Source organism: Daldinia childiae, assembly GCF_008694065.1.
Source record: "Daldinia childiae strain JS-1345 chromosome Unknown Scaffold1, whole genome shotgun sequence".
Lineage (NCBI taxonomy): Eukaryota > Fungi > Ascomycota > Sordariomycetes > Xylariales > Hypoxylaceae > Daldinia > Daldinia childiae.
Genome location: NW_022984642.1, coordinates 2375242 through 2400691, shown reverse-complemented (window position 1 = coordinate 2400691; position 25450 = coordinate 2375242). Strand labels below are relative to the sequence as shown.

The window sequence follows — 25450 nt, the reverse complement described above, 5'->3', positions numbered from 1 at the left end:
GTACTCTCATACGTAGAATAGGCATGGATCGCTGGGCTGGGTTGGGATATCGGCGAATAAGTTGCTCATAAATATCCGGTATCCTCACACCGTGTTTATGTCATTATATCCCATTTAACTATATACTAGTTCCAGCTTGCCACTGGCCTAGATTCTTTCCCGAGGCAAGCAAATAGCTTATTGGTGCGGTGTAGTTATCTTGGCCCGTAGGCTCTCGGCCGGGGCTTATGGGTAAATAGCAATTGGGTACCTCGTACAATCGTCTAGTACATATGACTCCGTCTCCTATATTATAGACGGTGGTGTATTTGGACACGACATTCGTCTTCGAAGTCCTAATAAAGTTAACTGACTACACGTGGCGCGGCTATTGCTAGGCTTGGGCCTAACAGAAAGAAAAGGGTGCGCGTCTTAATAGATGTTGCTAAATAGCTATATAAAAGCCCTACGGAAGATTGAAGGTCTGATCAGCGCGGTAGTGCTTCGTTGGACACATATACATAGCAAATCTAGGACGGAGAAAATCATCCACTAATCAATATGTACATAGTGATTTTTACGATGATCCTGTAGGATTGTATGTACACCGTACAACGGCGGTGAGAAATCAAAGTAAGCGGAACGGGATGATAACGCAATATGGGATACCGCATTACCCCCATGCCTAGAGCTTGGGATCGGCCGCCAGAGTTGGATTTGGAAAACTGGGATATCTAGGATATCAGCTAGGAAGTGCTGAAACAGGCAGGCAGGTTTCTAGTAGCCTCAACGCTATTCGTCCTGATACACTCTCCCCCTTTGTCCCCAGGTTCCAGACCCTCGAGGTGCAGGTCTAATTCTGATGCGGAGAGGTGGTGCAATGCTGATCTGCATTCCACGGCACTAGGGCACGTATACCATGTACGGATCTACCTTGGCTTGCCCGGATACATTGTATCGCGATATTTTAACTCCCGCCTGTGAAGTTTCATTGAATTAAAAAAGCTGTCGTCTAAGGAATTCGCTTCGGAAAAGTTTAACAAAAAACATAATTGTAGAAAATGACCCCACAATGTATAGTCATTCGAGCAGAAGACCTGGACCTCATGGGAACTCGGTAGGACGACATATGGCAAAGCACAATGACGTAGAAATGGTGTGATAAGGGAAGTTATAAAGAGTGCCAAGGGACGAAGCTTCGAGATAGACTAAAAACAACACCCTTTAGCGTTGCGACGCGACAGTTGAAGAAAGCAGACGTCGTGTGCCTGTCACCACTGAATGACAAGATCAGGAGACTTGTGGACTGAGTTGTCAAAATTAGACACATGTCATTATAACATTGCCGACTTTGACGCGAAGCGAAGAGTACCTGGAAAAAAGCGGCCCGGTCGAAAACACCTGTAGCCTGTAGCCTGTAGGTCGGTCCTGTAACCCAGCTAATGCGCCCTACATAGGTATGTTGGCAACTGGATGATCTTATGTCATTTTTAGCGTGGGCTATCGCAACCCTCCCACCTTATACGGTTTCTAGTGATTCTTGGTATGTGTGAACTTGTGAAAGTAGCTGTAGGATAGGTAGGTATTGTTATATTCTATATTCGGCATCGTACCGTCACCTAGACCCATGGGCTTGGGCAGACGATGATCTTTGAACACCGTAGATAGATGTTTAATACCGATCTGGTGAACTATGTAGGTAATAGGTACCCTACATACAGCTAGGTATGTATCGTACATAAAATCGCGTGGGCCCTGCCAGGGGCTAGCTCCATGAAGGGCTAGCACGGTATTATTAGAGCTGTTTGGTCCGAGGATGGGAATTTGTCAAGAAACTGGTTAATAAACTAAACATATTTCCTGATTTTGGCGAGATGCCCACGAAGTCGAAAGATATTCGTACTCGGAAAACGAAGGTACTGCATATATTCAGAAAATTAGAAACATTCACTTACATATAAATGTACATACCTACATACTACATACCTAATGTACTTACCTATGTAGGTACCTCTGAGGTATGCAGACGGGTATGTTGGTAGGTATATGGATATGTATGCCTTGACGGAAATGGATATGCCGAATCGCATGTTTGATTATCCGAGTAAGAGCTACTAGGATGAACCCTTGAGAGACTCGAAACCATTGAACACCAATCTCAGCCTCACTGCGTTTTGAAATGCGACGGTGGGTGCGGACGCATACGGCCTTTGGCCGGCTAATGGAATGGACTCAAGAAGCAGATTACGCACCGGGTGACCGGTCCAGAATTTTCGAGCAATTAAAAAGTCGACGAAGGACATTTACCAAATGCGATTTTCGCGGTGGTACGGAGTGAAGTGGGATGATCTTTGTCGATTCTGGATGAGGGGAAAAGGGTCCAGAACACAAGCAACAGCTTGTTCTGCAACTTGTCTACGAGAGGACTAGCGGCTGGCATGTCATCATTTCCAGAAAAAGGGGGTCGCACGTGGCCTGTGCTTATGCTTGTTCTACTACATTGTATCTAGGTACTAACTATGACGTCTTCATGATGCGCCACCTCGGGTCCGCGTCAATGTGCATATGGTATACATGTAGGTATGTACACTTATATGTACTTTATTAGTACCGCGCAAGTCCCGTATCACCTTAAGGTCTATTTTTATGTACCTAATTGTACGAAGCCATTTCGGATGTATGTATTCTTATAGGTACTTACCAAATCTGCCTTAAGCATGGTTGAACCAAATAACCTTGCAAACATCAGATGCGAGATGAGAGTCTGATAATCATTACAAACTGTAAACTTAAGTGACTTCGGATGGTCTGTATGTATTGCGAATGAAAGTGGTAGGGATGTAGAAGGGAAGGAAAGAGCTTTCTTATCTATCTAACTAACTAACTATATAAGTTAGGTACTTTTATGACACTTGCCTCATCTTATGTCATGATATTGTGTCAAAAGAAAGATTTAAAGAAAGAAAGAAAAAAGAGCAAGGTTTCACCGAGTCATCAATTTCAAGGGTCCCCCTTTCAATATTTGCCATTTCGTCATTGAGGCGGGAACCCTTTTTTTTTCTTTTTTTTTTTTCCACTATGTAGGTACCTATTCTTTTCATTTTATTCACTTTTTCTCCAATCTTACATTACGTGTCAATCGAATCTGTATTTTGAATTAGATTGCTGCTTCCTTACACTTTATTGTCATTTGACTAGAAAGCATTCATGCGTAACAAATCCTTTACTATTAACATGCCTCAATCTAAATGGGGACTCATTTTCCTGCTCTCATCCAAGCTACTTGTCTAGCATTGAATAAGTGGGAACGGGCATTCCAGTAGTCCCTGAAAAAAAAAAGAATAGAAGAATAGGAACAGGCGGCTTATGGATTGCCTACCTAATGTAGTGTAGGTATAATTGTCCGTCTCCACGCTTTCGAGGCGCCGTGTCTCTTACCCCTTCGACCCTTGCCGCCGTCGCAAAGTAGCGCCATTGAATCGCAGATCATTACCTCAGGCGACATATTCTCTTGCCCTAATAGGATCCAGAAACTCCCGTAGTGTCGACCCTCTATGACACCCAAGTCTATGTATGTACCAGTCTTACCAGTCTGTACCTTGGTTCTTCTTAAGTACCTGCACGAGACACCAACTAAATAACCTAGGTCAGTCGCCTTGCTCCAGTCAGGCAATCCGAGACCGCCCCCATCTACGTACATCTATCAAGTCAGGGCAGACCTACTCTCGTTCTATTTCCCGTGCGACCAAGTTGTGTCTACTAAGTACATCCAAGTAGAGATCGCCGTGGTCCAGGCCTCATTGTCCATTCCACACACACACGCACACCACCACCACCGTATCGACTGGGCCACACATTAAAAAAGCAAAAGAGTTCCTAAAGCCTGAAAGAGCGGGCAAGAAAGGACTATTTTCCTAACCGTTTCCTCCCCCCACCCACCATATTTCGGTGTTTCTATTACTATCGTCACATTCAACAGAGCTGGACTCTATCCTGTCCGGCGCCTCCTCGTATTATTTGTGTGTGCTACGCTTGCGGTTGAGGCTGTTACCATTGCCTTCGAACATCTTCTTTGCTTGTCTCACTCTTAACCCGGCTTCCCTTTCCCACGCTTCAGCCACGACGTAAGGAGAAAGAGAGAGTTATACGTGCCACTAGAACTACACCATTGTTCTATAAACTCTAGTATCACTAGACAAAGGGAAAAAAGAAAACGTATATGCATCTCTGAACAAGCCGTCGCTCGTCATGTCCAAATTATAAGACAGCCAAATACTGAAATGGGAAGAAGAAGAGGCTGGACCGCTCAGAGACACGACGTCATACGTAAGATGAGAACGAAGATGGCCCCAGACTCGACGAAAAGCAACGACCGTTTATCAGCCAACATTACCACCGCAACCACTCACCATTACACCATGAAGACCTCAACGAGACCGGCTCTTGCCTCGTCTCACTCACACCACTCACACCACTCCCGCCATCCGCAAACCAATTTACAGTCCTTCCGTGCTAATAAGTCTACGACTCCCCTGGCGTCGCCTCGCATGCCTCATTCCGTCGGTCAGCCCTACCCGCCCAGTAGCAAATTACCCCCTATTGTTACAGATGTCCGGCCGCCTAGTCCTAATTATTTCGGTCTCAACGTTGACCATTCGGCTGCTGACGTTGGTAATTCGGATGCTGCTCCTCCCGATCACTGGAGTCCTCCGAGCTCGTCCGTCAAGTCCTTTGGTGCCGCGATACCGAAACAAGTTCCTCTTGATGCCAACCCGGAGTTTGAGGCCTTCAGACGCCAAGTCGATGCGAATCGTTCCAAGGGCTTCAATCTAGGAAGCGCTTACTTTGCGCCATCTCCATCGCCTGTGTTCGCAAGACCTAGGCCTCCACGTTTGTCAACCAATCACAGCGATACCGCCTCGGATATGTCTAGTACCCGATCTTTAAACAGCAAGGTCGTCGATGGTGTTGGCGGCCGAATGGATGTTGATACGGACAGTCTACACGACTCTGCGTATGTATCATCAGATTCGAAGAGGAATTCGGAGGTGTCGCTGAATCCTCCCTCATTTAGCAACATGCCTCGGTTTGAGTCGCCCGCTCGTGCTGACTCTCCTTTCGAGCCTATACGTAGGATGGCATTGCCTAAACCTGAAGATCGGCATCCGCGACTATCGTTGTCTCATGAGAAATTAGAACAGACCATGGAATCCATGAAACCTCGTGCCGAAACGCTACCGACGACGCTTGAAAATGGACCTGGGCTCATTCTGCCAAGGCAACTTAAGGAAATGCTCTCAAATATGCCTGAAAATGATTATCTTCTGTTGGATGTCCGCGTATCTACACACTACGCTCAGTCGCGCATTCGCGGTGCTCTGAATCTCTGCATACCAACGACTCTTTTGAAGCGCGCTACGTTCAATTTGCAAAAGCTACAGCAAACCCTCCAGATCGAAGAAGACCAGCAGAAGTTTGCACAATGGTCAAATGCTAAGTATCTCGTTGTATACGATGCCTCTTCAACAGAAAAACGGGATGCAACCTCAGCTATGAATATGTTCAAGAAGTTTTCGAATGAGGGCTTTTCCGGGAATTCGTATCTTTTGAGAGGGGGTTTTCATGCCTTTTCTACTGAATATCCTGCGCTCATTGATCATCAATCAGCCTCAGAACGGGCGGGCACCGCAGTTACCTTACCGGAGGGTGGACGACCGAGCTTCGCGCCTGTTATCGGCGGTGTGATGCTCCCATCAAATGCTAATAATCCTAATCCATTCTTTGGCAACATCCGGCAAAATATGGATCTGGCAGATGGTGTCGGACAGATGGATATCTCTATACCATCCAATTTGGATTCGAATGCACTCCCTCCTTGGCTTCAAGATATAACTCGGTCATCAGATCATGGCAAGAAAGCGTCTGAGAGATTCTTAAATATCGAGCGTAGTGAGCAATCTCGTATGAAGGAAGCCTATGCATCTTTCAATGCGTCCGCTCCTCCAAGTCAAAATTCTGGACGAATCTGCCTTTCGGGAGTAGAGCAGGGTGTTAAAAACCGTTACAAGGACATCCTTCCTTTCGAGCACGCTCGTGTCCGTTTGGCCGATCGAGCCCAAGGTGCTTGCGATTATATTAATGCTAGCCATGTTCAAGCCTCGCGTAGTCATAAGCGTTATATTGCTTCTCAGGGCCCTCTGCCAGCCACCTTTGATGTAAGTCTACCCATCGTGATATTCCACTTGGTAATATTTGAAGCTCACAATTATTTCTAGGATTTTTGGTCTGTGATATGGGACCAAGATGTTCGTGTTATCGTCATGTTGACTGCAGAATCAGAAGGGGGTCAGCTTAAATGTCATCCGTATTGGCATGATAAGGAATTCGGACCTATCAAGCTCAAGTCGATATCCGAGAAGAAAGTATCGCTTGATATGGATAAGCATCGGTCAAATGTTGGGACTACGTCCACAAGCAGCACATCAGATTATGGACGACGCCGTGCTGCCACTACAACAGTGTTTGAATCCGCCCAGAATACGCAGCCCGCTCAGGCACAACCCGAGACTCCTTACGTTATTGTTCGAAAATTCGCGCTGTCGCACGCTGCTCATCCGTTTTCTCCCATACGCGAAATTACCCAACTTCAATATCTCCTGTGGCCTGACTTTGGTGCCCCAGCACAACCGTCCCATCTACTGGCTCTTGTTGAATTGGCCAACATGATGCAGCGTGCAGCGTTGCCCGTGGACGCAAGTTCAATTGCTGCGTCGGTCCCTACCGAGACTCCGGTAGCTATGGCCCGGTTCGATGAACCGGAATCCAATGTGAATGTCAGGCCGATGCTTGTGCACTGTTCTGCCGGCTGTGGTCGCACTGGAACCTTCTGTACTGTTGATACCGTCATCGACATGTTAAAGCGGCAACGTCAAGCCACAGCCAACCGCGTAGACGGAGATGGGGACGTGAACATGAATGAAAGCTCACCTATCCATCGCCGGACTTCAACCAGCAATGGCCTTAAGCCTAGACCAACGGCGAATGGTAATAAGGAGTTGGAAACCAGTTGGCTTGAAGATACAAGCCTTGATCTTGTTGAAGCTACAGTGGAGGATTTCCGCAGGCAAAGACTGAGCATGGTCCAAAGCTTACGGCAGTTTGTCCTCTGCTACGAGACTGTAGTAGAATGGGTCTCGAGAGTTCATGAGAAGAACAATATGGCTAGCGGCAGGGGTCGGCCACGGAGTGAGACTATGAATGCTAGAAGATAAAGAGAAAAGGCAAATTGGTGCATATCTCGACAAGAGTTATAAGATTGACAGGGAATGGGAGTAGGCCCAAGATATATTGCATAAGTTCGCATTTGCATCAATACGGCATTCTGATACGGTCGGAAGGTACATACCATCGGCTAGATGGTATAGCCAGGCAAGGGGTACACGGAGTTCAGGGAAGGGTTTAGTGCTTCTATAGGCGTTTCCAGGTCTACGGCATGGCATATTAAACTTGTTTTTTTATACATTTACTAGCGAGATGAAAGCATTGCACATGCGGGACCTACAGTAGGGACCAGGAAAGAAAACAAGCAGTCAAGGAGGAAAGAAACAGGCAGAAGGACTTACAGGAGTACCTATCACCAGCAGCCACATCGACGATGGGATTTGTACAATAAGAATGGGGATATACGGAGATGGTGGCGGTGGTGGTAGTGATGATGGCCCTGGTTCTAGACGATACCGCAACTTATAATAGCGAGTATATAGCCGCGTACACATACTTGCTAATATGGAGCAGAATAGATAGAAATACATCGATACTCTGCAGTCGAAATTGTTCCTATACTTCTTCACGTGATAATTGATCTTTTTTCTTAATTAGCCCTGCGGCATCGTGCCTCTGATTACCCGGCATAAGATTGCGCTTTGAGGATTCCTGAAGCTCTTGGTACTTATTATTAGGCCGAGTGGACAACAGGACTTTCAGTACTATGTTTTTACATACCTAATTATAACATTAGGATCTACGGGGTCGAGAGTAAACTAGAATCACTAAGCACGGAGAGCAGTTGCAACTGTGTAACGCCTGCATATCATCTTGAAATAGCGAGACCCCAATGGATGAATCTCGCCTATCTTGCTTTGTCTCTAGGATTATTGTACACTTTACAAAAGTAGTATCTTTAACTCCACCCAAGTCATCGTCGATTTCGTCCCCAGTACCATACCAAGGTTCGTAGCAAGTTCGCATAAGGACATCATGCAGTTGACATGCCGAGCTTATTTCCAGAATTTCTGGAGCGAGACTTCCTTGTCGTCGTGCTTGTTGAGAATCTTGGCTGTCGCCAGTTCGAAATCCTCCTGTGTGACATGAACTCTTCGTTCACGTAGAGCGTACATGCCGGCTTCCGTACAGACACCCTTCAATTCGGCGCCAGAGCAGCCGTTCATCTTTTCAGCGATCTTGGTAAGGTTGATGCCTCTCGTGAGGTTCATCTTGCGGCTGTGGATGCGCAGAATATCGGCTCGGGCCTCGACTGATGGCGGTGGGAACTCGATCTTGCGGTCAATACGGCCGGGACGAAGTAGAGCAGGGTCTAGAATATCCAGTCGGTTTGTCGCCATGATGACTTTGATATTTTTGGTCGGCTCAAAACCGTCCAGCTGGTTGAGAAGTTCCAACATAGTTCGTTGCACTTCCGAGTCACCGCCCGATGAACCCTCCACTCGCGACGAACCGATAGAGTCGATTTCGTCCATGAATATAATTGAGGGTGCGTGCTCTCGGGCCATTACGAACAATTCACGAACCATACGAGAACCTTCACCAATATACTTTTGCACGAGTTCCGAACCGGAGACTCGAATGAATTTGCAGTCTGTATGATGCGCAACAGCTCGAGCTAATAGCGTCTTTCCCGTGCCGGGAGGTCCGTATAGAAGGACACCCTTCGGTTGTGCGATGCCAAGGGACTCGAACAGTTCGGGATGCTTTAAACCTAGCTCGATGACTTCCTTGATTTCTTTGATTTGTTGGTCTAGACCACCAATCATATCATATGTGCTGTCGGGCACCTTCTCCACCATCATGAGAGAGACGAGAGGGTCAACGGAGGACGGGAGGATCTTCTCGAGCTTGTAAGAATCGGATAACAGCGTTACTCGCTTGCCCACTGTGAGCTTCGTAATATCTACAGAATCGGCAACGTCGACGACTATAAATTGTTAGCTGAGATACATAGCTCAAATAAGCTTGTCTTCCATACCATATTTGCCTTCTGGGTGCACCTTCACTAATACTTTCTTCGTTCCCATCACCTTGACCACTTCGCCAACATACGATCCGGGCTGTTGTAGAAGACCTAGTTCTTCTCTTAGTAATCGCACTCTCGAGTTATAATCGTTTCGCTGGGCTTCGAGACGTCGGAGAACAGCTTGGCCCTTAAGGATCTCAAGCTTCATCGCCTCGATCTTGTTATGGTAGTAATTGTCGAGCGCCATGGTTGCTAGGACTCCTTTAAGGAGAACTAAAGTCTTTTATGTCGTAGGTCAAGTTCTAAGGAGATGATAGAACCTTGGTACAATGAGTTGCGCTACCTAAGGAAGATTACTGTGTGGTGAGGATGTTGATGATGAGGATGATGAAGTCGAATGTAGCGATAGAGTTGGGATAGTGAGGCTAAGGCTACGCCAATGATGGATTGGACCAGGGTCAGTCAGTAAAGCTTAGATCCGAAGCAGGCAGTTGCAGCAACGCGTTCCGGAACTACGGTAAATCTAAAATCCCGACGTTGCAACAACCTCCATACCTCGATTTTCCAAATTACCTAAGCAACTTTATGTCATATATGTACATAGTACATATACCTTCTACTTATCTAATTACATAACGTAAATTCGGATGCGGCACAGAGCTGCATACCTGTGTAATGTAGTAGGTGTAAAGCATATGCATTGATTTTCGAAGGCTGGCAGGCTCACATGCATTGATTACGTAGGTATACTTCGAAGATCTTCCAGAACCTTTTCACGGCAGGTATTTACGGAAGACTTATTGGATCACAGTCATTTTAGAGTATAAAGTATTAAGCTTAAGCGATTTTGATATAACAATTATTATTCTCCTTATTAAGCTTTGAACTATTTTCTATATATTTGAGAATTCAAGACTTATTATTTTTCTTAATGGCATTTAGTAGACTGTTGATAAAGTAGTGGTAAATTGTAATGTGTCCCGCAGGCGCGGCTGCCGGGATCTGTTATCGAGAAGGTAGTACCTATGTACCATACAAAGCAAGGATCAAGTAAACTTTGTACTATATATGTCGTCTGTAAGTAATCAACACCTTCCAGGCGGGACGACCTCGACAAGGATGCGCTAAACATTGTCCACTCACACTGTAAATAATCACGAGGCACAATCACGACTTGCGACTGGATTGGACTTCGCTCCATCCTATTGTCTATCCACTGCATTTCAGCCATGTGCTATGTTCGCGATAGCCAGATATATATATGTAGCTATGCTTTATGTGTCGCACAAGGTCTGACTAACAATTGTGAGCACTGAGTAGTCGTAAGCTTGGCTTTCAATTTCATTTTATTTCATCTTACCTACCTCTTTTATTCTTTTGTCTCTTTAACCTAACCTACCTCATGTAGGATCCTAGAATTATCCTAAAGCCGCTTCAAGCGTTTCATCTAATCCAACTTGTTTATCACTTGAACATCTCCGCATCTTGGATTCGTCCGCAAGACATGCTGCAGCAACATACAGCACGCTAGACCTGCAAGCCAAAGTCATACAATACATTCCCATCGGGTTTCACAGACATCATTCGGGTCCTACCGTTCCTCATCATTAGCCTCTTGTCAAATTAAAACTAATAAATCGCATACTATCTTCTCTCTAACCTCAACTATATTTGTCTTGAAGCTTTGAGAATTACCCTATATGCTCATTAGCTAGGTAGTTTAATAGAGAGCCCTCTTCGTTGGCGGCGAAGATCTCGAATACTCGCTATCCGCGATGGATCCCCATTCGCAGGACGACAGTAGCTCTGCTGCTCCGCCCTCGCCTACAGATTCGCGACAGCAATCCGTTCGACGCGATACCAGAGAGACTACGCTCCCCGAAAGTTACCAGTCCGAAACCGTGCGAAGGAGAATAGACCAGTCTTATGGTATGCCGTAGCCTACCTCTTTAAGCTTAATTCTGACTCTAGCGGCGTGTTCCTCGCCTGTCACGTCAATTCTCCATCAGAAATAAACTAAGCTAACCTGACTTCCTGATCTAGGTACGGTTCAAACACCACCACCGCCTACGAGCGGTGGTACGCAATTCTTGGGAGAATCCACTGCCCACGAACGAGCGCACTCGAGAGCCGCAACTCAACAGCCTCGTTCTCCCTTACTTGGCTCAGACCGTGGCCGGCAGCGTCCTAGAAAGCCTCCTATGCCTCGCAGAGCCTCTTCCAACACGTTAGCTCCCCATCGCGGTGAGGTCTTCTCTACGGATGATGACGTCAACGAGGTGGAGAACGACGCTGTTGGGCGACAGCAGACATTCTCCCCTCTTCCGGCTTATAATAATGAACAGGCAAGACCGTCATCTACGCTGCGGCGAAGAAGCATGGCGCCACCGACCTTGTCCCGAGTACACTCGAGTCGCAGCGCCGGTCCTGAAGAGGAAGGAATTGATGAACTGCTAGAAGAAGAGGACGAGGAGGAGCACTTGCCTTCGCAACCACACGAGGAGAGTGTATTACAAGATGCGCCTCCGGATTCGGGTGTTCTTAATGACGACGACAACGACAACGACGACGACGACGACGATGATATTAGCGATGCTGAGAGCTTCACATTGAAGGACCGCCAGCAGGCTATCAACGAGACACATCCCTTCGGTATCAGGATTTGGAAACCTGCATTATACAAGAAAGATCGATCAGTTCAAAAGACTGCCGAGGGTGATATCCATTCTTCTCCCGGCGGTCGGGTCAGTACTTGGTTACTGTTCTTCAACCTCATCTGGACCTTGGCCTTCGGCTGGTGGATGGCCCTGTTTGCTGCGCTGGGCGCCACGGCTTGCTTTATTTTTGCGGCAGCTCCTAGTGGCAGGGAATATGGCCGCGTGCTATGGGGTCTGGCCGGTTATCTCTTCTATCCCTTTGGGAAATTCGTGCGACTCGAGCAGGACGAAGCATATCTAGATGAAGACGAAGGTGAGGGTCGAAGTATCAGCGAGTATGAGCAATGGCAAAGTGGCGATCTAGAATATGGACGATTGTTCTTTGGTCCTGAACGAAACCGCTCCATCATCGGCCGGTCAAGAAGAAGCATCGACTCTGAACCTAGTGAGACAGATAGCCTCCTTCCACGCTCGGGGCGCCACGATCATTCAAGTGACCCAGGACGGCGACTGAAGAGGCGGCTATTTGGCCGCGGACAATGGAATATTGGCCGTGTCATCTTCTTCATTTTCTTTTGGGGTCTCATCACGCCTTCTCTGCTTATTGTCTCCGCCATCTGCTGGTTTCTGGTCTTCTGGATTCCGATGGGTAAAGTTACAAACCTTCTCTTTGACCACCTTAGAAGGCATCCGTTGGCTCTATCTTTCGAGTCCGATATCAGCACCGCCAGGACGTCTGATGGCCCACACTCCTCCATCCTGCTTTGCACGTATCGAGTTGTAGGTTCGAAGTATTGGAAATACACCGTCGATGGCACCAACATATTTCTTATCAACCTCATGGCGGTTGTCATTTTCGTCATCTTCGACTGGCTCGTATTAGATACAATCCTTCATGTTGATAATTTCCTGACATCTCCGGGCTTTTTATTCGTAGCCGGCTTGTTCTCCATCATTCCTCTAGCGTACTTCATAGGCCAGGCTGTTGCGTCCATCTCAGCTCAATCTTCTATGGGCCTTGGTGCTGCAATCAATGCCTTCTTCTCAACGATTGTAGAAGTCTTCCTCTACTGTGTCGCGCTTAAGGATGGCAAAGGCCAGTTAGTCGAGGGTAGCATCATTGGGAGTATATTTGCTGGCATTCTCTTTTTGCCCGGGTTATCAATGTGCTTCGGTGCCATCAAACGCAAGACTCAACGGTTTAATGCCAGGTCTGCCGGTGTCACATCTACCATGCTAATTTTTGCCACCGTTGCCGCATTTGGACCAACCCTTTTTTACCAAATCTACGGCACGCACGAACTCCGATGCCAGAGCTGCACTGATTTTATAGGATCCAAAGAACGCGATTGCCGGCGGTGCTACTACTCACAAGTACCAGCACTTGACGACCGTTTTTATATCGAAGCTGTGCGTCCCTTTTGCTACTTAGCCGCCATCTGTCTTTTCTTGTCATACGTCATTGGTCTCTGGTTCACTCTTAGGACCCATGCGGCCGTCATTTGGAATAGCGAAATCGACGAGAAGAAGCATGAAGAACTTCAGCAACACGCAGCTCGTCTATCTGAAGCACGTAATCTCGGCGATTCAACTGGCGCAGATATCCGAGACAGCAACCTATATAAGCGTATCCTAGGCCAGTCGTTGAAACAAGTCGGTTTGTCAAGCGGAGAAGAGGGCCGCCATTTACGTCACACATCAGAGGGATTCCCGTTCAATGGGGGTGTCCAGACACCGCATATGGTTCCGCCAAGAGGCAGTAATGATGCCATGGATAGCATTCGCTCGAATGTTCATATTCCCGGCTTTTCAGATGCAGAGAACAGCGATCTGGTCCGCAGTGTTACAGAAGTAGCGGCAACAGCAGCTGCTATCGCAGCCCGCGACGCTCGAGGACCACGTCGTCTTTCTGCCCAACCATCAAATGCAGGAGCTAGTACCCCGGCAACACGTCCTACACCCATTCGCTCTGCTACCTTTCCTGAGCCCGACGAGGCTGGCGAGAATGCCCAGGCTTCCCATGGAGGTCACGATGCTCCGAACTGGAGCCGGACGAAAAGTGCAGTTATCCTCATGGGTGCTACTGTTCTCTATGCAATCGTTGCCGAGATTCTGGTCGACACGGTAGACGTGGTATTAGACAACTACGCAATCGACCCAAAATTTCTAGGTATCACTCTATTCGCTCTGGTACCCAATACCACCGAATTTTTGGTAAGTACTGCCCCTTCGGGTCCGCTACATCTTTTAAGCTAACCAATACTGTTTCGTTTAGAATGCCATTTCCTTCGCCATGAATGGAAACATTGCCTTATCCATGGAGATCGGCTCTGCGTACGCCCTACAGGTCTGCCTTCTTCAAATCCCCGCGCTGGTTTTCTTCTCTGCGGTTTACCCTCTCCAACCGGCCGGCAACCAAGATCCTACGCACTGGACATTTAGTCTTCTATTCCCACAGTGGGATATGGTGACGGTCATTCTATGCGTGTTCCTTCTAAGTTACATGTACGGCGAAGGCAAGAGCAACTACTTCAAGGGCAGCATCTTGATCCTGACGTATTTGGTGGTTGTGATCGGATTCTACTTCTCCGGGTTTACGGATAGTCAGATGGGCCATATGGGCGCGAGCCGATTTGACACTCTTGGCTCGGATGGCGTTTGGCAGAGCTATAAGACGATTGGACGGGGGACTGGCGGACGGGCATATGAGGCGGGAGTTGATTTTTGAGAATTTGTTATACACGCGTCACGCTTGGGCTGATGAAGTATTCTTTGTTATGTTCAAGTGTCGAATGGCGCCTGCGGCTCCTAATTAATTATGATATCCCTACTACTTTCTTTCTTTCCCTCTGTACGATTGGCGATGGTGCATGGTCAGGTCATTGTTGGGAGTATGGCTATTATTGCTAGCCTTTAGGCTTGGTCAGATCTTGTAAGCTCTCCATTGGGGAAAGTACGTTCCAATTGTTTTCTGGGCACTGAGGCATGACGATGCGGATTACACAGGCATCCTTAATAGAACCTATATCAAGACTTGATTGGATTCCTTAGATGTTTGCGTTTGCGTGGATGAGTGTCTTTGTGTTTGTAATATGGATGCGAATTAGAGCGTGAAAGTATGAAGACGAGTACCTTCTAAATTATATTCACGTTGATTAAAGGGGGGGTTAATGCATTCAACTCATCCTAAGGGAAATTTTGAGACGTCAGTGTCAGTAGCGATATCAGCGTGTCTTTACTTCAATAGCGTTACTCTATGTAATAACAGAACATGACATATCCTTCATATTTACGGGTAAAGAAAGTCTACTAACCTAAGTCGTTAGGAATACTACCTATGTAAAAGACGTTGGAGTGTCAAAATAGAAATTCCTTTTAGATAATTTTAAACGAATCTAACGCTTCGATCTCAACAGAGCCTTCTCCAAGAAGTGTTGACGGGCTCGCTTTGCTTATGACGATGACTACAGTAGAAACACTGACTACCTACGCATATGGTCACCGTAGTCCCTCCGTTGCCGGAGATAATGTAGATTATATCGACAAGGGATAGCCGACTGAGATGACGAGACCAATACAAAATACCAAGCGGCCCTGTTGGAGATGAATTAATGCTCTACCTCATTAGGTTAGTTACACAGCCGACCTATTTCAAGTCGTGACTGAAAAGCACGAGATCTGTTTTGTCAAATGGCTAGTATCTAGTATACGTACAAAGATTTGAGGATCAAAGACACTTAATCCGGCACTCCCCTCGACAATTCCACGAACACCACGGCAACAATTACTCAAAAGCGACAATAGCCATTCATATTATGAGACAACAGTTCATCGCAATCAAAAATATTCCTTCAAGACTGGGAATAAAATCTTTAATACAAGTAGCTCTTAGAATTAAAAATAAACCGCGACACTACGCCGAAATGTTCCGCCCCGATCAAACGAACACTACGGAATTCGCCTCTTGCCAGAATACTTTTAATCACATGGCACTATAATCTAGTTCAGATTTGCAAAGTCTACAAAATGTGCGAACATCTATTCTTCTCCACTACATGCGACAAGCGCATGAAAGTAATGAAAAATAAGCCTGTCAGACGTCCACCATCGCCCACCCCGGCCACGCGCCCGAAGGCAAGACCATGACAAATCGGGGTTGAGATCATTACCACTCTCTATACAGCACCTCTTGCGAAGGCCGCCACCCTTGCGGGCAGATCGAGAGTAAGGAGCAAGAAGACGCAAGGTCTTGGTGCTCCCGTAAAAAGATTTTCACTCTAGGGCAACGGGGATATCATTCATCAACCAGGGTGGGATCTGTGGCTCCTGTAGGGAACACAGAGAAGGACGAATACTATAGAAATGATTCTCTGAAGTACTATATTGGGAAACAGGTTAGTTCAAATGCTCAGGTTGCTATTATGGGGGGAGGGGTGAGACTGACTTGTCGACATGAAGAAGAAAGGAAAAAAAATTCGAAGGGAGGGGAGGATGGCCAGATATTTATACGCATTGGGCAAAAGTTCACCGGTCGGCACAATCAGTCATTGCCTGCAGAATTTTTTCTTCCGGTGGGGCAGATCTAACGCACTTGCCGATACGTACCCACAGATGTAAAAAGCTACTGTCGTATTAACCAATCATAAACCCCACAGCAACTGCTATGACTACCTATGTACCTGAACCAACCACCAGAAAAAAAGTTTTCTATGCTAGAATCAACATTTGCAATATTATTGGCCAATAGAGAAACTTAGCCTGGTAGAATTTTATTAGTGCGGTATATAGTGAGTCACCAAAATGGAATACCTAGTAACTTGTAACTGCCTATAATTGATGCTACCTAAAGCAATTTTAGGTATATACAATGGTACTTCGTGTAATTTACATGCACATTAATAATTGTGATTATAAAAAAAAAAAAAAAAAAACCTTTTGCATTATCTACCTATGTATATCCAATAGAAAAATTGTTCGGGGTCATTACTATTGTCTTAAATTCCTGAATCAAATTGATATAGCACAGTACGCAACCTTTTCAGCAAGGTTTAAAGACGGTGATTGCTATGCCAAGATGAAGTGGAGTTGCTTCGTTTGCCAAATCTAATATAGCCAATTAAAATTTGCTGTAGCGTCGCATTGTGCCACCCTTTTGGGAATAGTGGGGTTTTCTGCCAGGTGTGATTGCTGATTGTGCCGAGTCTCACCGCCCTTCCAAGAAATATAAATAACTGGCTCCTCTCCCTCGGTTCTGGACTTCTTTTTCCTTTCTTCTTTAGCTCTCTTTGCCTTTTGGCTTAGATCAAGTGTAGTATCTGTTCTTTTCAGTTTAATCTCTGAAAGAGTCCTACTTGGACTCAATCGTGATTATTCTAATTTTTGCTCCGAGGGAGCGTATCCTCTGGGCTTGCCCATGATCGCTCTCACTGTGTCCCTGGTATTACACTGCCTCCAGGTGACGCGAACATCTGTTTTTCATTGCAATTCCTAGCTTGACTAGGAGTGTGAGGAAGAATTAATTTGAATTATGCGCCTCATTTGTGAATATCGTGCTTAACTGGCCTCAATGTTTAGGAAAATTATGCTGCATACATGGTATTTAGACTGAACACCGATTCCTCTGTACCTAACCTTACGGTGATGACTGGTCGGTCGCATTTGGAAGCAGCCATTTCCACCAGATATCAGCTGAATCCAAGAAGTGCGGTTGGATTATGCGACTTATGAACAATATCTTGATACCTGCTATCGAGGCCATACGGACGATCACTGTCTACTTGAGGTTTGATAGACGCCGCATCTCCGACTATTTACAACTTGATGTTACCATAGGTTAGGGCGTTTACAATGTATTTCTAGCAAATCTTGGTTCTTGAATTCGTAAAGCGAATGGCCTAATCTTACTCGTTTAAGAACATATTCCATAAGTAGCGTAATTATGTAGATACGTTCAAGATTGTTAGGGTAACTTTAATTAGTTTATATAACACGAAGGTAAAGCCGTAGGTATTTCTCTCATTCATATTTGGGTGAATTTCTTCCCCAAGATTCCCAGAGTCGAAGACTACAAGCAAGAGAATTCACCAAGGTCGCCCGCCACTTGAATATGACCAACGTCCATGCATAATATGTTCATTTACATTATAACATCTAGCCACTCTATCCAGACTCTTAGCCAATATAAAAATGATGAACTTTACTAATTGTTAGCTATGGTAGCAGAATATGAGTGCATCGAAGTGAAGGTGTTTAGCTGAGATAACTGATATCTAAGCCACATTAGCTCGATTAAAAGCCGAATACAAGTGGGTGATTAAGTACCCCAAAAACGTGTATAGAAACTTACATGGACCTCTCCAGGTCTTTCTCGAAGGTAATCGTCATATAAATCTCTATGCAAGGTATAGATGAAGTCTAGAGGAAACCAATAGCTCGCATCCTATTCGAGGATAACATCATCTATTCTACGTGAAAGCCCCAACACAGGTATTCAGGTATTTAATCTGAACACTTTTTACAGAATAGAGCATTATACATAGTATATTGCCAAAACTTATACCCGTGTAAAGGCTACAACAGTATTGATTGTTAATAGATCTACAGCTACGGATTCGCATAATACAAGTTTACTCATACACCCCAACCACTCTCACAATTTCGACCCTTATGCTAATTAACCTCTGAACTCGACTAACCCGTCATCCTCCTCCAATAACGTTATAAAAGAAAACGGAGTGAACATGTGACCCGCGAACTCGGCGTATTTCGATTGCGCCTCAACCCATTGCAGACGGAGAGAGTGCAACTGAAGGATGAAGTTAGTTGACATTTGATCTGTACTATGTAAAAATAGCCGAGGGGGAAACTTACCATAGCGCTACAGCCTTCCATACAAATGAGAATGGCACAAGAAAGGAAAAACCACAAATAGAAAGCAACAACGATCATGAAAACACCGAGGACGCCCGGCTTGGCGAGTGATGGGCCAAGAGTCATGTCCCAAAGCACGACACTTAGCTGCTGGTGAGCGAGTGACAACGCCCAGAGACGCAGGTAAGAAGCAGTGTGGGAGACACAGTTCAGGCAAAATTCTATACGTATAAGTTAGTAAGTGCTTGCGACATCGATTATAGTAATTATAACTTACCAATTGTGTGGATGACCTGATGAATCATGATCTCACTGAATTCAAACTCTTCATGGCCTTCCTCGTCGTCACCGTGCGCGATCATAGCGACGCCCTCACCATCATCGGTATCTACGCTGGGGCGGCCGTTGCCATTGCCATTGCCATTGCTTTGGAAGTGCCCATCGCTTTCGTCCTCATCAAGGGCCGAGACTCTAGAGGGTTCGCCTATGCCACGATAGCCCTGGGCACGAGCACGGTTGTGCTCCCATCGCAAGTATAATGGTTTCAGGAGTAACAGGATAGGGACCTGGACAAAGGCAAGGAGTAACAATGTAACTTGTACACCCTTTTGTCCTGGATACAATTGAATATCTAATGTACCGGGCTGTAGGAACATGTAAATCAACATGTTCAGAAGTCCGGGGGGCTGTTCTCCGATCGCGAGCCAGTCCACAGACCACTTGTAAACAATGCAAATGACGAGATAACCGAAGATAGCTTGGAAGAAGATCATCCCTGGTAAGAAGTTACCCCAGATGTCAATTGGTCTCTTAAAGTGTCTCGCATTGAAGTAGGATAGGCAGAGGGAGTATGTCATGTGCGCCCACCCAAGAATGATAGACATCTTCATCTTGTAGCTGTTGCTAAACAACAAGTCATTCTCGGTACCATGCCAAAACCAGTCAAGGCCAAACGGATATCGGTAGTCGCCCTTGAGCTTAGCTACAAGAGGCTGGCCTTCTTGCCATCCCTCAGGAACGTCCCATTCCCAGGCACTGTCGAAGAAAGTGAAAGTCTTGGAAAACACATCGTTATAGATAAGGCCCGTGAATAAGGAGAACACAGCCATGACCAAGGCAATGTATCGACCATAGTAAATCATAGCGAAGAGTTCGAATGTGACTTTCTTTAGGGGCTTCTCCCAATATATCATAGCCAAAGAAGCAGAGAACATGATGGTGGCGTGGCCGAAATCTCCAAACATGACGGCAAACAGGAAAGGGAAGGTAACGATAGCAGGTAGAGCAGGGTTAACCTCTTGGTAGGTCGCCGTACCGTATGCATTAATGATAGTCTGGAATGCTTCTGTGAATTTATTGGTTTTCAAGTAAGTCGGAGGAGTCTTGTTTGTCTTGATCTCATTGATAATGGACGGAACAGACAGGCCTGCTCGGTTGGTCACATCTTGAAGCGTGGTGCGAATGAGAGGTAAATCATTCGTAGGACACCAACCTTCCGCAATGAGAGTCCGTCTCTGTCGGTCGAATGAGAAGAGATTGAGCGTTTGGTAGGTAGCCTTCTCCTTTGTAATCAAAATCATCCAAGCTGCAAGAGACTGAGCAATTTGGGTGAGCTCGGCTTCGAGAGTCTGCTGCGTATTGTGCAAGACGTTTCGAACATCGTTGAGACGGGCATTAACCTCATGCATCTGGTCGCGACGAAGGTCTGCGTTTTCGTCGACGCTATAGATATCAGCGCCCATAGATTCCGAAATTTTGCGGATCTTGGCCAGGATTTCCTTGCCATGAGCAAATATAACGAAGACATTCTTGTTAATAGACTCGTTATTACTCGGATCAACAAGGGGTTCGGGAATCTCGGATTGGTTCATATACAAGTTGCCGCGAAGCGTTCTCCAGAGAATGCGCTCGAAAGCAGCTACCCGGTCGCGGTTTATAACACCAGCGACGAAGCCAATATTCATGCCAGAGAAGGAACGTTCAACGTCGCCACCCTGATTGTGCTGCTCCACGTCTTGGAGTAAAGGAGCATCGTCATCCTCGGTCGAAGCTCGAATCTCCTCAACGTTTCCGTGAGCTCGGTCAAAAAAGCCACCGGCCTCGCGAAGAACCCACCGCCATTCGGTCAGTTCGACCTCGCGCTTCTTCAGTGTCTCGTAGCTGTCATTCAGTTGGAAGATTCGCTGCTCGAGGCTTTGAGTCCGCTCGGAGAGTTCATCGATCTCGGAAGTAGTGGGAGGCGCGAGCGTTTCGACATCAAGGTCTAACCTTCGTAGAGGAATGCTCGCTTTTTCCATTTGGGAATGGAAGTAACCTGGGAGCATGTTAGACAGGATAACGCGACTCGCGACGACGGCGGCTTTTCAAGGCTTACGAAGCTGGCGCTCAACATTGTCAAGTCTTCTAATCTCTTGGGTAAAAGTTCGCTGGAATGCACTGATATCACTGTTGAGCTAGATGGCTATTAGCATTGCTCGATGCGCACAAATTGACATCGGGATTGGCAGGGGATAGCAGCATACATCTCGAAATTGGACCAGTCCAAGTTCTCCTAACGCGTTAACACATTCTCGGCTGATTTCATTGGATATGTATAACTGCACCATACTCATGTCCGCAGAGCGGAACATGGACTGCTTTGAAGGAGCCATGGTGATGGACTGCGCTCCAAAGTCAGGCTGATGGTTCTTTGATGGTGACGACGGAATGCGAACTGCAAGAAGGTAAGCTTGAATTAAACGTCGTAGCCTTTGCAGGGGGACCGCGCTTCTAATTTAGGAGGCCGGTTGGTTTGTGGCTTGAAGTCATGAGGCGTACTTGTGGCGTACGCATTCTTTTACTAGAACTTTTGGAACCTGGGCATATGACGTACAGCGTACCTTATTTAACAATATCCTCAACTCCAGCTGTTAAGAATACCTAGGTAGGTAGGTAGGTACCTAATTCCTAAAGTAATTATATACAGGTAATTAAACTAGAATAGAAAAGAAACATCTTAAGATTTTTAATATTATTTCAAATCATTATATATTCATTTTCGAGCATCCATATATTCAACAGCACACAACGTCTTATTATTCTATGTCATTTACCTCTTTACTGCGAAGTACCTATAATGATAAGATTAGAGTGTGGGATTAAGTACCTAAGTACCTAACCTACCCACCTTATGTACATTTTACTCTAACTAATGGCTTAACTATTGCATATTATGTAGTTTTTGGACTCCATTCACAACATCGAACCACCCCAGTATCAAATCAATTGTCGAGTTTTTTCTTAACGCGGGCAGTACCAGCCGTACCGCTACTGTCGCCAACTGAGCTCGCATGAACACAGCCGATATGCCTTAGGTATGCATTGGCTGTTATCGAGGGCTGTCCAGGCGCAGTCTTCGTGTCGGTGTCGACTCTGCCTTCACTCCGGGCGTTCAATTGTACGGAATTCCACGAACGTAGCCTCCAGGCGGAAAATAACGGCTGCTGATATCTTCACTGCCTGTTATACGACTATACTTGGCACTGCGACTGTTATAGATACCCGGAGGAAGGAAGTAAGGAAGAAGGAACTCGACGAGAAACTAGAAAAGGCCAGAGCCGCATTGGGCAGCTTGGGTGTCCAAGACTTATCCAGCCAACAAAGCAGAGGGATCGACAGTCCCGATTCCGGCACTGCGATTAATTTGCGCAGCTCAGGCGATAGGTCTAGAAGAAAGGAACAGGCTACTACCAACAGCCTACTGCAAGAGTTAGGAGTTCTATACGAAATTACTCGTCGTCCAGTATCGCGTCCATCGTGGATACAGACACAGTTAGAATGGGCACACGTTGAAGCCGCCATCGTCGCGGAAGAGCAAGACTCCGGATATATACTCAGAGAACCAAAATCTGCTCAGCAACTCCGGAGGACAACGATGACAGTCGTAGAGCTAGTAAATCAACTCATACATCGAAGTCGAACATATAAGAGCACCCGGAGCCAAGATGTAGATGGCAAGGAGCAGGGAAATAGCGTAGACGATGCCGTTTATAAGGAACTGAAGGATATATTACAGACTTTCCATTATCCAAGTTATAACCAACCTACCGAGGACCCTGACGATGCCGCAAGGACTCGATTTCTCCTTGGGGAATCCATACGGCGTATCTTTAATCATGCTGCAAATACCAAGGAGATTACAACCAAGATATGTTATAATCTCTTGACAGCCGGTGTGCCTCCGAGTATCCACACTTATAATACGTTAATTGCAGGCTTCAACCGGATTCAACGTCCTGATCTCGCGCAGACAGTTGTCGATTCCTACATCCTCAGAACAACCTGGCCTGCCACTGAGCAGACCGCCGTATGTCTGCTCAATCACTACCGAGGGGTAAATAAGGAAGAAGGCATACGAGATATCATCCAACGAATGAGGGGTGTCAGAGGTGATGGTCTACATTTTCGAATTATCGACAAGAAAGCTATTTATACGCGAGACTGGTTAGCATGGGCTATAGAAAACTGCGCCTCGCGCAAGTATACCTATGTGGAACGAATGCGGCGAACGGATGTTGTATTCACTAGTATTATAAAAGGCTGGTTGTACTGTGGAGAACTCGGCAATGCTGGAGCGGCCTTTGTGACATGCGTGCGTTATGGAGGTTCGATCACCATTCAAACGCTCCAGGAACTCTTCACAGCATGTCTATCAACAGTTGATTACACCGCAGCACGGCGATTGGTGGCGGGGTTGGCTAAGAACATGCGCAGCTTTGCGACTTGGATCGATTGTACTATTCGTCAAGAATCAGTAAACACGTCGCGTCAACTTATCATGAGCCTCTTAAATCTAGTTGACATCTGCCTGCTTCCGTTTAATTTCACGCCTGTCTCCGAATCCTACAACCAGACATTGCAGGAATTAAGATCTCTAATCAGCCTTACCCGATTCGAGCTCGAGATAGAAGAGACGGCGAATCTATGCGTGGCCACGATCGAGGAATTGACTTCGAGTGGGTCACTGGTAACCCGGCTTGATAAGGCTCTTGCCATGCTCGACTCAGCTCAGCTCAGCAAGCAAAAGGCTGCAAGGTCACTCGCTCATTTCGGCAGGCTGGCAGAACTCCTTTCTATTGAAAGGAGGTGCCGCGACCTAGAAACAAGAATCAAGACCACAACAGCTTTAACGACGGCTACCATCCTCAAAATTAAGACGGGATATGAACTTGACCCATCTGCAATTCTTACTTCAAAACAAGAATCCCCGATTTGGTATCAGCGAGAGTATTTCTTATGGTACCAGCGGCATCGCCACAACGCCCTCATCAATGCTCTTCAAAATATTCAAATCAACTGGGGTCCGATGACAAAAGAGGATATAAGGATGCAACTTCTTCGACGCCTACCTGACCCTGTTCTGTCGAGAAGGCTAGGGAATTCTGGGCACCCAGAGAACCTAGGTATAAGAGCATTGACGAGCTTTTATTTATCAGGCGTGACACACACCAATGGGCACCAAGATGTCTCTCATGGTAGGCCTATACACCAGCTCAAGCAAGAACTTGATGACATTGAAAACACGATCAGAGCTATACTATTCGCTCACCTCAGCGGCGATACTCAGAGAAAGCTTAGATTCCAGTATCCGAACTTCTACAAAATGCCTTTCAAGAAACTTTACAAGTACCAATTGCGGAGAAGCATCTTCAAGACGGTCTCTGGCATAGATGAGCATCAGTCCGGCATTATCAAACCACACGACCAAATAAAACCGGCAACCAGAGGCAGCGAGGGAGCATTGGGGATACCGAGAGATATACATCTAGGTATTGAAGAGGGGTTACATTTGGACCACCCAAGCACCAAGCTTCGCTCAGCGAGTTCATCTGAGTTGCGCGATGCTGGCGCCGCTTTCCCCCTGTCCGCGTTAGGATGAGGGGTGAGGGTTTAATTGGATCCTGGGGAAGCTTGGCACATAATCAAGGGAATCTTGAGCCAAACCTCTATCCCATCCCCTTGTATATAAAACAACTGTACTTACCTAGATCTGTATAGTTTAGTCATGGACTGATTTTATGCTCGCTCAGTTGCGGCATATTGTACCTATAAACGGCAACGGTCCCGGCCCCCGGTCCCGGTCCCGATACCGGATGATAAATAAGAACAACCAACCATTCGAGGTCTGTTTTTGTTTCGATTTCGGTACATACGTGTCTTCCTATCGTGCGGTATATGTATCTGCTATCCATCAGAACCGATTAGGATAGGTGATGTGCTTAAGTGCGTAAATAAGGTGTGTAGGTCTGAGGGATTATCCTCTAGAAGATACCTAGGTAGGTAGGTAGGTACTAACACCGAAACATGGAATGCGTGCATAAACATCTCATCGAATACCCGTAAGTGTGTAAATGGTTGTCCTACACGATAAGTTGAAAAGTGGTACGGTAGCATTGCATTGTCTACACCCTATGGATTATTATTCATATGTTTATTTTTCTTGGGTAGATAGGTAGTAGTTGTATGTAGGTACCTACATGTAGGTAGGATTGATTATGTACCTAGTTTATCTATAGAAGATGCCTGCGTCATGATGGAAAGAAAAAAAAAAGTATGGAGTTGAATCAATTCAGTATAGATGCATATATGTACCTATATGTATACTTATCTTAGATAGGTGTATGTCCACTATTTCTTTCCTAGGTACCTAAGGTAT

The 25450-nt window shown here is 46.1% G+C and overlaps 5 protein-coding genes across 5 annotated transcripts; 3 read left to right on the top strand and 2 right to left on the bottom strand.

Moving 5' to 3' along the window:
* Nucleotides 1-4310: 4310 nt before the first annotated feature.
* GL218_00627 (Tyrosine-protein phosphatase 1) lies at nucleotides 4311-7250 on the top strand (the record flags this gene model as incomplete). Its single annotated transcript, XM_033577057.1, has 2 exons — nucleotides 4311-6194; nucleotides 6255-7250. 2 exons carry the CDS (start codon nucleotides 4311-4313, stop codon nucleotides 7248-7250), a joined length of 2880 nt encoding a protein of 959 aa, XP_033441859.1.
* Nucleotides 7251-8255: 1005 nt separating this feature from the next.
* GL218_00626 (26S protease regulatory subunit 8 like protein) lies at nucleotides 8256-9476 on the bottom strand (the record flags this gene model as incomplete). The annotated part of the gene is made up of 2 exons (XM_033577056.1): nucleotides 8256-9190; nucleotides 9242-9476. 2 exons carry the CDS (start codon nucleotides 9474-9476, stop codon nucleotides 8256-8258), a joined length of 1170 nt encoding a protein of 389 aa, XP_033441858.1.
* Nucleotides 9477-11004: 1528 nt separating this feature from the next.
* Nucleotides 11005-14614, top strand: GL218_00625 (Low affinity vacuolar monovalent cation/H(+) antiporter; the record flags this gene model as incomplete). The annotated part of the gene is made up of 3 exons (XM_033577055.1): nucleotides 11005-11158; nucleotides 11273-14100; nucleotides 14162-14614. 3 exons carry the CDS (start codon nucleotides 11005-11007, stop codon nucleotides 14612-14614), a joined length of 3435 nt encoding a protein of 1144 aa, XP_033441857.1.
* A 3945-nt stretch (nucleotides 14615-18559) lies between these two features.
* GL218_00624 (V-type proton ATPase subunit a) lies at nucleotides 18560-21407 on the bottom strand (the record flags this gene model as incomplete). The annotated part of the gene is made up of 5 exons (XM_033577054.1): nucleotides 18560-18691; nucleotides 18757-18977; nucleotides 19034-21070; nucleotides 21131-21209; nucleotides 21279-21407. The coding sequence occupies 5 exons, from the start codon at nucleotides 21405-21407 to the stop codon at nucleotides 18560-18562; spliced, it is 2598 nt and encodes an 865-aa protein (XP_033441856.1).
* A 1262-nt stretch (nucleotides 21408-22669) lies between these two features.
* Nucleotides 22670-24673, top strand: GL218_00623 (uncharacterized protein; the record flags this gene model as incomplete). The annotated part of the gene is made up of 1 exon (XM_033577053.1): nucleotides 22670-24673. The coding sequence occupies one exon, from the start codon at nucleotides 22670-22672 to the stop codon at nucleotides 24671-24673; it is 2004 nt and encodes a 667-aa protein (XP_033441855.1).
* Between the last annotated feature and the right edge of the window lie 777 nt (nucleotides 24674-25450).